Below are 13,082 nucleotides of genomic sequence, written 5' to 3' on the forward strand. Positions count from 1 at the left end.
TGTATTTGGTTTCAGTAAACCAAACATCTTTAGGTAGTTAAGAATCTGAAATGTCTAGGAAATACATAATTATTCCATGTTTAAGTGGAAAACCCAACACCACAGCTCATAATGTCAAGGTGTCCCAGCTGTTGCCACAGAAGTTCTGTGGTATCTTGACCATTAGATGATTTCTGTGAAGGGAGCTTTTAACTTCTATCTGTAGAGGGTGCCCTGAGGCAGAAGGAAGGGTGAATCATTGGGCCAACACCACAGTCTCCGAGAAATGTTTGAGGAAGTTTTTGGCCTTGATCTGAGACTCTATTAGTACACTGGAGTGCTATGCTGTAACAGAAATTGCAGTATGGGAGGTGAGCTATGAAGGAAAAATATTAGATCATGCCTCTTATTGCTGAAAGTGGCATGGAAGGATTTCATCATCAATTTTAGTACATGTCTAGTCAATCTTGTGTTTTATGGGTGTGTCTTGGCACTGTCTCAAGACTTGATTTTTTTTCTTCTTATTAGAAACACACAAAAACATATTATCCCTTGAACCCAGAGTTTTAAATAAAATGAAAAATTGTTCAGATTCTGATGTATCTCCAAACAACATGTTTTTTTGCTTTTCTTCTGTATAATTTTTCAGGAAAAATATTAACAACTCTCATGTCTCATCTTTGAGGAAAATAAAAAGGTTGTAGCTTTTATAAGCAGATACCTCTATCTTTACAATAAAAAAATGAAAAGGGTTCAAACTTGTTTTTCCCTTGCATAGCTTGCCTTTTGTGCTGTCACATTAGCAGACAGCTGTAGATCTGATTGTCAGGATATATCTACCCATTCCTTCTTTTTCCTTCATTTGTCCCCATCTGCCACGTCAAATTATCTTGGAGAATTTCTTTCTAGGGTCTTCTTTGCAAGGTGGTTAAGGGCAATGTTAGTTCCTCCTTGTTCGTTGTTTCATGGAAACATGTAAATCAGTATAGACCGTGACTCAAGTTTACACGGGGTTTTGGGAAATTCTCTGTTTTTTCCTCCCTCAAGGCTTCTCTTCCAGCTATAAATAGTAACAATAGATATATAGATGGCATCAACAAGCACTGATTACAGATAATATTTACTGTCTTATGATACTGGTGTGTCAATTTTAGGTAGACCTTTCCACCTAGGTATTTTGTTACAGGTCATCTTGTTGAATCATGCATGGTAGCCAGATTCCATAGATATGGATATGTGCCTAGTTATTCACACACTTAGTTTTCACCTAACCAGTATTACTGGGATGAAATGATTTTATAAGAATCAGTATCCTGCACAGAAAGCAAACCAACTTTTCCTGTTGGCAAGCTTGTTGCACATTATTACATGTTGCATATCTTGCTAAATATACCAGGTTACATGTATTTCAGGTTAATTTCTTAAAGTCCTATTTTAACAGTTTCAGCGAGTGCTGAAATGGACTATTAGGTGTACCAACATTTTATGCAAGAGTGGGCTTCTATGCGTGCAATAGAAAGACTTATGTACTGATAGTAATACATTTATCTGATTTTAAAATTTTAGTATTAAAGAAAACAGAGCTGGCATTGCATTGAAAAGTAACAACGATTAAAATGGCAGTAAACCCCCCTAAATTTTACGTGTTTAATGGAAATGGCAGAAGTTAAATCACGAAGGAAGACTGTAAAGGCAAATGCTGTAAAATACACAGCAACTGCTAGTATTTATTTTAAATAAAGATAAAAAACCCCTGCAAAATTCAGCATAACTTTCACAGTAATAATCAAATCTGCATATATTTAGAGTAATATACCTAAGTAGCACCCGTGAAATAAACATGTTCAATTGTGTGCAATATTGAGGACTGAGACTGTTAACTTTTAAGACTATGACCTGGTTCTTCCTTTTCTGTCTGCACATTTTACCACCCCAGAATGCCAGTGCTGACTTGAGCCTTTGAGAACTACTGACAGGAGTAACTATTCTGTCCTGTCTGGAGGTTAGATCATGCTATATCGTGATACTTGGACCATGCTACTGCTTTTGTTTGTTTTGTAATGCTATGTCCTAACAAAGCTAAAATTGTTGTAAATGGTGGCTTTATCTTCTAAACACAGTTTTTACTTAACGTTACTTTGATTTCCACATTGTATCAAATTTGGTATGAAGCCTCAAAAATGACCTGCTGAGGTGGCTTGTTGTTTTGTGCTCACAGTGTGAGTCAGCTTCCTTGTGGTAATATGTGAGGATGGAAATAGATCTTTTTGCTTTTGATTGTGTATATGCTTCAGATTCCATGTTCTTTGGGGACCAGTTTCTTCTGTAGGTTGGGATCTTTGATTCTGCTAAATTAACCATATCAAAGAATCTGTATTTGTCTGTCTCCGCTAAGAGAGCTATTTAATGCCTCATAACATTGACTCATTAAAAGATACTACATGCAACTATTTCATCATCCTTTGAAGACTTTTTTTTTAATTATTCTCATTTCATATTTCTCTTTCAACAGCATCCTCACAACAAAAAGAGACTACTGCCCTGTACCTGTTTTTTTGTTCCTAGTAGCCAAAAGTAGTCTTCTGGAACACAGTCATATAGACAATGCATCAAATATAACAACAGGCATGTATAAGCTGCTTGTCATGTGAATGATTTTATGTGACTCGAGAACATTTTGAGCTGTAGAAGCTTTGAAGAGTGTGATTTTATCAAGAAACAAGCCTTTCTTGTCCTGAGGGTGAGAGTCAGTTAATTTTCCCTCTTCCTCCTCTTTTTCTGTTCTTAAATGACCAGTGTCTCCTTTTTCAGTACTTTTCAGCTGCTTTTAAAAGCTTCTGGGCATTTGAGAGCCTGAAGGCTTTTAGAATTGCTGGGTGGAAAAAAGCAACCCTAGTATTATGTGACCCATATTACATCCTTGGATTATTACTACCATAAAATATTTTGTAAGTTGTTGCTTTGGAGGTGAAGGATCTGTTCTGTTTTTTAAGAATCTCTTGATAGAGGCTTTAGGTCTACATCAGGCACAAGAGTACTCCTGTTCTCAGAAGCTTACTAAGAGGATAAGAAAGAAGAGGTGGTTGTGAAAAAGTTTCAAGTCCTCTATACTAGATTGGCCTTTGAAGCAGCTGTATGGCTTTCTTGGTTAAAGCTCCTGTTTGGCTTTGTGCCTACAATCGTCTCTGTTGGACAAGCACAGCTGGGTAAGGAGTTTATCAGTGTTCCCCAAACTGATATGAGACACCTGCCCATCTAAGCGTATTGCGGTAGAACATGCTGATTTCTGCAGTGCTGCTAAGATATCCACTTTCATCATTCATGTGACCTGCAGTAGGGAACCAGTCCTGATCCTGGTTTTGTTTCTTGTTCAGGATCTGCTTCACAGACCTCCTCTTTGGGTGTAGGGAGAGAGATCCCAATCTTACTTCTCACAAAGGGAAGACCACAGCATGAATATTAATAAGTGGCTTTTGCCTCTAGTGTGAAAGGTTCTTGTAACAGTTTAAGAGACCAAAACAAATCCTCTTTCTATTCTTTACGCTCCCAAACTCCATTTTCTCTGTAGTATGGTTGCTAAGGAAGAGATGAGGAAACTGCCTGCATTTTAATAGCAGCCGTTGTTGCTGCAGGAGAGAAAAGAGGTAGTGGAATGTGAGATAGTCTCAAATAATAAAGAAATAAACTTCTGCTTAACTGTCCCTTTGCCCAGGCTTGCTCCAAGCTATTCTTTAAAATGCATTTTGATGAATAGAACTGTATGGCTGCTATTCCCAACAACAGTGGATGCTTGCAAATTGTGAGGATCAGTGGTGTATCTGCTGCTTCTCCTTCACCCCACAGAGGGACATGAATTTTTGGCATCCCCTTCCCAGGGTAGCAAACTGTCATATAATCTCTGCAGTTTGGGTGTCATTTACAGTCTGCTTCACTTAAATGCTTCTCTGTTAACTGCACAGTCTGCTTAAATGCAAAGCCAGCATGTATTCCCCATCAGCAGTTAGTGGATTAAAATGCTGTTAGGCTCAGAAAATTGCCTTTAAAAAAGGCCCGAAAAGTTGGCTTTTCTTTGTTGGTAACACTCATTCTAGCACATTCTGTGTGATGTGGGGGGGTTGTCAACAGCGCCAGAAAAACGCAGCTCTGAAAAAAAAAAAAAAGTCGTCCACCTCAGCAATTTGAGTTATTTTCAAAATTAATTTTGAGTATTGTATACTCACTCACTGATCACAAACTATCATAGCTGAATTTTTCTTATAGCTTCTTGTGGACACGACAAAAAATTTGGTAATACTAACCTCCCTTTGCTGCTTCTGTACAGAAAGGTGTTGCAACTGGAGCTTAGCAGATGCTGCTCTTGCTGGTGTATGAACCAGAATCTAATCTGGCTTCCCGTTGAAGCATGAAAGGGCTAATGCGAGTCAACATTTGTTTTGTAAGCAGGCACAGCTGAAAAATGCTCAGAGACCATTTTCGGTGTGAGGGAAAGGTTTTCTCACCACATCTCCAAGGGACTGAATTCAGTCATACATGTAGGATATAACCTCCACTGAAAACAACGGCTGATGCGCTGCATATTCCAAAGCTGAATTTGGCATTGGCTACTGGTCAAATGCAACTAACCAGAAACTAGGAGAAAAGTTCACTTCTCAATGTAATTAGAAAGGCTGCTACTGGCTGAGTGGTAAAGTGGAAAGGTGGTTTCACCCTTCAAAGCAGTAGTTACATGACACTGTGATATTTAAGTTAGAGGCCCCAGTTCTGCACAAACAGCTGTGATGATTTTGTTCAGCAAATATCCCATGTTGCCAAAGTTGTCTTTTATGGTCGCATATTATAGTTAAGTTGGTTGGATATTGGCTGTTGGTTTAATCTAACGGTGTTATACACATTGTACTGAAAAATTGAAAAATATGTGTGGGCTGCAAATGGTGGCCTTGTGCCACGTTTCCTTAGGCTGTGGTCTTTGACCTTCACAAAGTAAACCCGGTCAGACCTACCCAGTGTTAGGCCAGTGAAAATTCTAAAAAAATCTTTGTCGCTACTGAAAGGTAGAGGTGTTGATGAACTAACTGGCAGGTTTCTATCCCAGCTTGTGCTGTATTAATGTTTTCTTGTGAGTTAAGTGGATGCTGTAGCACAAGGCTTTCAGATGGGGTGTGCAGAGGTGCTGAACAGCATACAAATAAATGATGTGAACCCTTACGAGCACTGAAGTGCATAGTTTGCTTTTTACTGCTTTTACTTAGGCTTGCACTTTCCTCAGCTTAGATAATGAAGTTAGGCTAATTTCACTTGTTCTTTGGTAGTTTCTCTTTCTAATCACATGGCTTATTGATTGGGTTGCAAGGATGAATTTTGCTATCAGGCAGACTGCTTTAACTGAATTTACAAAATTGATAAATCATGTCTGTGAGCATACAGCCTATCTAGTTAATATGCAATTTATGTCTTGCACTCTCCCTTTTTGCATGGGTATCCCAGCCCGAGTTCTAGGGAGTTCTGCCACCCTCAGCACCTCTACACCGTTTCATTTGGCGACAGCAGCCTTCCTCCCTTCCTGTTCTGCACTGCTGCTCATGCCGTCTCTGTTATAATCCACCATATGGCTGTGCTTAATCATTACCTTGGTTGGGCGACCTTGAGTATCACTTGGGATTCCTTAGAAGAAAAGATTTTTGTAGAAATATGAACACAGGCTCCCTTTGGCAGTAAGTCTGTATTCAATATAACATGCACAGGGCCTCACCACAAGCTGCAGTTCAGAGCTGTGTGCTTCTCTTCTAGTTTTCAAAAAACAGGAAATGCAGGATATTTTTTCAATTTGTTGTCATAAACCTCTCCTGATATGTGACATAGTCTCTAAGATGAGATTTTTTTTTCTCTTGAGATGCTGAGATGCAGAGGCAGCAGTCTAGTTTCTGTAGTAGTTCTAGTCACACTATTAAACATGAAGTGTGGTTTAGAAATAGAAGGGCTTTCAGATATATGTGTGTAAGGGCAGGCACGCTCTTGCAGATTTAGAGGACGAGCTGCAAAAAACAACTTAGCTCATCGTAAATGCTTGGTCTTGCTACTGCTTACTACTAATGCACCCCTGTACTACAACTAGAGTTGTAAGTGTCCTGAAAGCATCCATATGGCTGCAGCCTCTGTATATTAAGCAAATACTGCTCTGAGCTGCCACCAGCCATGAGTAGGCAGAAGTAAGCTCTGGTCTTCGAATATGCCTGTGGGTTCCCTGTTAAGGCAGTTTTATGATAAGACAAACAAAAAATAATCATGACTTGCTGTATTTCACTAACAGTGTAACTCTGTTGATAGTAGCTGTATCACAACGTTATTTGTCTCTTAGAATCCCCCCTCAATTCTTCTCTACCCTTCCTCTTAAACTGCTGGCAGCAGTCCTCTATACCAGCTCCCAGATTTCTCTGGAATGTTTTACTAATTCTTGGAACAGTTCATTAGAAATACAAAAACCTTGTTCAAACTTTAACTATATTTCAGAATTTTTCATGCTTGTGAAATAAATTATGCCCAATTTCGAGTGGGAAAACCAGACAAACATACAAAGCCCACAAAATGTTGCACAGACTGTGACACAAGTTGAATGAAAGAGGTGAGTAGAAGGGTACCAGGATGGAACTTATTGTCTAGCCAGCAGATATATACTCTCCTTTATATGACCTGATTTATTCTTAAGTTGAAAATTAATTTAAAGGTTAAGTACAGGGTTAAAGGAAACAGAAGATTGTTGGTTTGTGATTGAAAGACAGACACTCCAGTCTGTCTTTGAGTAACTTTGAATTTCTCTGGTCATTCTAGACCTTTGGCTGAGCTCCATGTACAACAGCCTTGGATTGGCTCTTGGGACATCTGTTAATCTATATATAGGATTCACACACTTGCATACGTAAACAGGTGATCTCCTAAATATATGAAATGGCATTGGGAACTCCAAGTACTTATTTAAGCCAAAATGAATTCAGGAGTGAACTGAAGTAATCCTTTTTGCCTTCTTCCCTGCCACAAAAATAAGCTGTAATGGAAAAAAAGTGCATTATGTGCTGATTATAACTTGTGCTTTATATGTATGTATATACATTCATAAATCCCAGGAATGAATTAGTGCTTATTAAAAGTATTCCGAAAATGACCTTTTTCCTATTCTCCAGTTTAGTCCTCTTGACAGTTGCTGGTTTCTTGCTGTGAAGGGACATAGTGTTTAAAAATAAAAGGTGCGTATAATGGGTAGAGAAAAAGGGTAGTAGATGGTAACTGATACAGAAATAAGTTACATTTATAAAATTCATAAGGGAAGCTGAAGTCAGGAAGGGAATTTTAAGTCATTTGATGAAGTCTCTAGCTGTCTGGCTGATTTCTAATAAATCTGGGAACCACCGGGAGACTTCAGAAGAGTGAAAGACCAGTAACATTTTGCATCACTACTGAAAAAGGGTGACTGAGTAAAGAGTGGCTAATCTGCCATCAGTTCCAGGAAAAAAAACTATGGAAAATTTGATAAAGAATTTAGATGGTATAAGAATAGCAGCATAATCACACTATTCAGCTTTTCAATTTGTGAAAACAGGTCTGCTTAAATACGATTTTGTTGTTTGGATACATGAAATTTGGTTGCTAGGGATTTTGTCTGGGTGTAATAGACTTTTATAACATCTTTAACTTAGTAGTGTGGTATATTTTGGTTTTAAAAAGTATCTTTGAATTTAATGAAGTACTGCTTAAGTGGATTAAGAACTGACTGTAATCAAAGAAATCAGGAAAGGCATTTCTAGTTGGGATCAGCCTGGTGTGGTCTGGAAACAAATGCAAGATGGTAACGGTGTGGATGGAACAAAGATTACTGGAGGCATAAATAATGACATTAAAAAAATGGTTTAGATCATTTAGGCAAACTGAGACAGGTGGGCAAAATGTGCATAAATACAGGTGAGGGCAGAGTTATGCACCAAGGAGCAAAAAATGCCAGCCACACCTGTGTGGGGGAGTTTTTCACTGAAAATCCCTGTCTCTGGGAGGTGAAAGGTGAATGGTAGGTGTAGTTGGATATGGGAGGGAAAGTAGATGGTCCTAGCAAGTAAATAGCAAAGTGGCAAAAAGGGCTAACATACATTGCTAGATGTGTAAATGGGAAGACATGAGTAATAATGAGATTATCTGCACGTAAAGCTGGGGAGGTGGACCTGATGCTATAGGTCTGTGCCTTGTCTATATACATTTAGTGAGATGTGCTAATTTAGGGTATGGAAATGAGTCCCTGAAATGCCTCACTAGTGGAAATAAAGCCATACAGTAAGAGTTTTAATGTGCCGTTACCTAATAGGGCTGAAATCACTTAGTGGCACACTGCTGCTGGAAGGATGAAGTCTCCCTCCCACCTTATGTTAGTGTTAGCAAATACCTGGCTATAGAGTCGTCCTCTTCAACTCACTAATGAGACAGAAAACTATTCCCTGTTTTGACAGGGCTGTGGTCTCTGTCATGTCAGTGAGTCCAGCCACCAGTCAGGGGAACATGAGAGATGATGTGGGAAGTGAGAGAGTTGCCTCTGTCGCAGCAAGCTGTGTAGATCGAGTGCTCGTGTAGATGTGTCATCAACCTGATTCGGGTTTTGATCACCTCAGGACGAATCCAGCAAATGAAGGGCTCTGTGAACAGGCCGGCTGTGAGACTGTGTTAGCCCTCACGCTAGCACAGAAGTAGGAGTGTGATCGCATGCTGGGTGGGAGGAAGAGTCTGGGACTACCACTTCTGTTTGCAGTTTCACGGCCAAACGAAGGTCCTGTTCCTTCCCCTCTGCGTTCCCTCCTCCTCGCTCTGGCTCTGGGCTGATCCCACACAGAATTAGCATGGTGCTCTGTACACCCTCCCTCCGTCTGTCCCTTCCCCATACTGAAGGAAGTTGTTTCCTGCCCAGGATGCATATATTAAGAAATCCTGGTTTGGCTTAAGAAACAGAAGAGAGGTAACTTGGTTGCACGCTGCGCACGGAAGTACCTTCACAGGTAGGAGATATATTCTTACTGTCATAAACCTTTCAAAGAAAGGTACATCAAGAGCTGGTGGAAGTGGAAGCTAGACAAATCCAGGTGAAAATTTAAGTGTGCATTTAAGTGAGGGTGATTAGCTGCTGTGCAAACAACCAAGGAAGAGATGGATCTCTTGTTAACTTCATATGAAGACCAGAACCCTTACTGGAAGATGTATCTTAGTCAAATGCAATCTGCAAATAGGAGGTTGAAAGAAACAGGTAAAATGGGATGATGTGTGTAAGCAGACGAAGTGGCATATTCTCCTCAAAATTTTTGATCCCTACTTTAGGGAGTGTACAGTATAAATTTGGATATAATGTATGAAATGAATGTATGGGACAAACGAAGTACTTGAGAAAGGAAGCATAAGGGTTATAATGAGATTGCATAGTTAGACACTAGAGCAGTTTTGCTCTCTGGTGGTTCCACTGCATTTGTGTGGATTTCTCTTACATGGACTACACAACATATATAAGCTTGACATAGAAATAGAAATTAAAACAGGGAAGATGCCATGCCATTTGTAATATTTTATGTTGAGTATTCTTAGGAGCTTAGGCTTGATTGCAAATGGGATTCAGTATCTATGTATTGATGCTCACTCAGGTTGTCCTAAATTGACACGTGTGTGTGTGTGCACACATGCATGTGATTTTTTTTCCTTCAGTTTTGAAAGGTCCCTTTCATATGGAAGCTGTCTTTGACCATAAGAACAATCTCTAGAATGTTGCTTTGATTGTGTAGTTTAAAGAGAAACTGCTGTTATAAGCTAAGTGTTGAAATTATGGCTATTCCAGAGATTTGCATTAGAAAAAAAATAGATAATTGCATTTCACACAGGTCATATGTATGTTCTCTTATGCTGAAATAAATATGAAAAATTCTAGCGATAAGGGATTCCTTTTGCCATGGAGCAAGGACACATCTAGACAAATCCATGATATTTCACTTTGTGAGATGTTTCTGAAGGTGAATTTCTGAGCTGAGGAAGGAAATCAGCCTTGTAATTTAGAGTAATGACCAATAATTTTGTCATATCAGTTTAATCTGCACATGGTAATTAGAATCTTCATTAGTCATTAGCACCTGGGTGTCACTCTGTTTATTGGAGGACTGTCAGCTGCTGTTTCTCTTTGTTTGTTTTTTAATATTAATGGTTTGGAAAGAAGTTGGTGCTCTAGAAAGAATTGAGAAACAGGGCTGGCTTTGCGGATTTTTATCACCCTGCCAAGACCCTGCGCAACTTCCTCTCCTTGTTGCCCGCAGCAGAATACGGAAACCTGACTGCTGGAGGCCACTTCTGCAATTGCAGTGGGGCAGGGGAGCAGGGTGGGAGGGGGGTCTTTTTGTTCTGCTGCTCGCTAGTGCCTTGGCATCCAAAGAAGAAAACAAGATGCGTTTGAAAATGTCTCTTCAGTTGTTTCTTGCACTGATGGGTTTCCTTCTCTTTCCTCTCTTTGCTGTCGTGCAGTGCTGCAGTTGAAGCTCCAGCAGCGACGCACGCGGGAGGAGCTGGTGAGCCAAGGGATCATGCCGCGTAAGTATCACTTAAACTCTTTGTCTTGGTATTTTTATGCATGTTTTTGAGTGGAGAATGGTTTCACCTATGATTCGAAAGATCAGATTCTCTGTTTCTGCATGAAAAACATCATATATAAGAGCCCCACCCTGTCCCACCCAACTTGGTCCTTCTGAAGTGTTGGTACACTAGGTACGGAGCCACCTCCGGTACTGAGGAAGAGAGTAATGGCTCCAAGTGTAACTGTACTCCAAAACAATGTTTGTATTTGATCACAGTGCATAAGAGTCTTCTGGAGAACATACTATGTTAGAAGTGCCTTGTATACTGGACGCATGCTGGTAATCACTCTTCTAACAGGCTTCCTGCTGCTGCAGTTTCTGTTCTTGTTTGTCAGCTCCTCCGACCTCTGAGGCAGTTGTAACTTTGTATGCACATATTCCATAAACCCATGAAAAACAAGCAGCGCAAACAAGGTGTTCACCAACAAGGGGCCCTGTTTTATGTTTGTAGCTAGAAAACATAGCTAGAAAGAGCCGTATGGGCATCAGCCATTCCCCTTCCTGCAAGGGAAGGCACAATCTGCAGAGCCGGAGAACTTTTACTTTTCTGGGTGGACACGTAGGATATAGCCTAATGCCAAGCTTTAGTAAATTCACTGTCAAGCTAGTGTTGGAGAAGGTATATTTTCCCTTCCTTCCCCACAAAATGCAAAAAGATACCTGACAAATAGTTTTGTCATGCTTTGGTACCTCCAAACTAGGTAACTAGGTAACAACCTGAAGCAAGACCAAAGAGCAAATGTTTTATTTTTGAGGTCCTCTCAGTTTTACTTAACAGCTTTAGTAAAAGGCAATGGATCAGGTATATGTTTTCTTCTTTCAAAAACTTTCCCTCTTCCCCGTTTCATAAGCCTTACTGGAAGGCAGTGTAGTAATGAGGAGTTTCTCATTCCTTCTATTTCTGGGGTGCACACTGTAATACAACACAGTGATGTGACGTAGACTTTGCTAAGGGTGTTAAGGTTAGGCTGTCAGCTCTCTCTCTGAATGAAGAGAACCTGTCAGCAGCACTCTGTCAGCTGAAGTGGCTCACTGGAAGGCAGTGACATGCTCAAGATGTTTCTTGGGACACCTACTTAAAATTCTATTACCAAATCAAAAAGAAAAGATTGTCCTGTCTGGATATAGTACATCATGCCTGTCCTCTTATTTTTACCTGGGAAACTCATATACGTGCTTCTACAGAATACACTTACTTGCTTTTGGATGAAAGATGAGCGTCCCAGTGACCGTGGCCTTTTGCTAATGCTTCCCAGAAGAAAATGTTCCTGACTTCTTTGTGGTCTCCTGCTTTAGGTGGATATGTATGCAAATACTGTATTAACTTACGTTCAGTACGGGCTTTCTTCAAAGTGTGGCTGGCCAAACTTGTGATTCCTGAGAGGGTCTGTTTTATGGGCCCTTTGAAAATGAGGCCCTTGCAAGTAATTCAAGTAAGGCACCCAGGGTAATTAGTGAGTCTAAAATTTGCTTAAAATACAGCCTAAATAAGTAGTCTTTGTAGACTTGTGCTCTTTGTTGCTTCATTTATGTCTCTTACATGTGAGTTTTATGACGGACCAAAGAAGAATGTTGGTGAAATATCACTGTGAAAATATTGGCAACACATGAAAAGGTCCTTTCTGCAATGGAGAAAAACCACTTTAGCAGATCCGTTCTAAACATGATTTGAAACTAGTTCCCTCCAAGTCATGGTATCATTTACCCATACCCGCCAACTGGAAATAATCACACATAGGGAAATGTTTAAAACATTATTTGCCTGGGCCATTTTTAATGAGAAGATCAGATGTGACATAAATTGTGATACTTCAAGCAGAAGTCCCATTTTTAACCCGAGAAATACAGAGGATGACTAGGGGCCATGTTCCTCCTGAAGGCATCTCAGAGCCATGACAGCTTTGCTTCTACTTTCAGCAGTTCAGAACAGACACTTTTACTTACTACTGGGAATGTGCAGGTATCCTGTATTCTTTCATCTCTCTGCCCCCGTCTGTGAAAACATTAGGAACTTAATCTTGTTCCTCTGTCAATCTGCTACTGAACATGGCTATACTGGGCCCCATGTCTCCCTCTTGAGTTCGTTAGTCAGGAACCAAGCCCGACATAGCCCTTTGTGATGATTTAACAAAAATATAAAAGTTGGAATCCAGAGGATGGTTTGGTGCTGAATTAAATGCGCTGGAGCACTCTTTCCATGTGAAATACTGCTTGGTTTCCAGCCTTTATTTTCCATCTGGAGAGCCTTAACACTCTTGAAAGAATTGTGGTAGTTGCGGTTGTATCTACATTAGCATTGTGTCAGGAAGGTGCTTTTGAAGCGAAGCCCCTGATTGCACCTGCCTACTGTACCTTGCTTTGCACCATGAAATGAAGTTTGAGAGTTGGATTAAATTGGGTTGAAAGTGAACTGGAAAAATATTCTGCCTACAGCTAATATGCGTTCAATCCATGGGACCAGGCTGTAAC

General features: G+C 40.0%; 1 protein-coding gene across 2 annotated transcripts in view; it reads left to right on the forward strand.

Moving 5' to 3' along the window:
* Positions 1 to 13,082, forward strand: part of MRTFA (myocardin related transcription factor A) — a 76,574-nt gene that overhangs the window by 38,186 nt on the left and 25,306 nt on the right. For both annotated transcript variants that reach the window (XM_075050864.1, XM_075050863.1), the window contains exon 2: positions 10,504 to 10,569. In XM_075050864.1, the coding sequence (XP_074906965.1) occupies positions 10,563 to 10,569 (7 nt within the window). In that variant the 5' untranslated portion in view covers positions 10,504 to 10,562. The remainder of the gene's footprint in view (positions 1 to 10,503; positions 10,570 to 13,082) is intronic.

This window comes from Buteo buteo, chromosome 19, assembly GCF_964188355.1.
Source record: "Buteo buteo chromosome 19, bButBut1.hap1.1, whole genome shotgun sequence".
Classification (NCBI taxonomy): domain Eukaryota; kingdom Metazoa; phylum Chordata; class Aves; order Accipitriformes; family Accipitridae; genus Buteo; species Buteo buteo.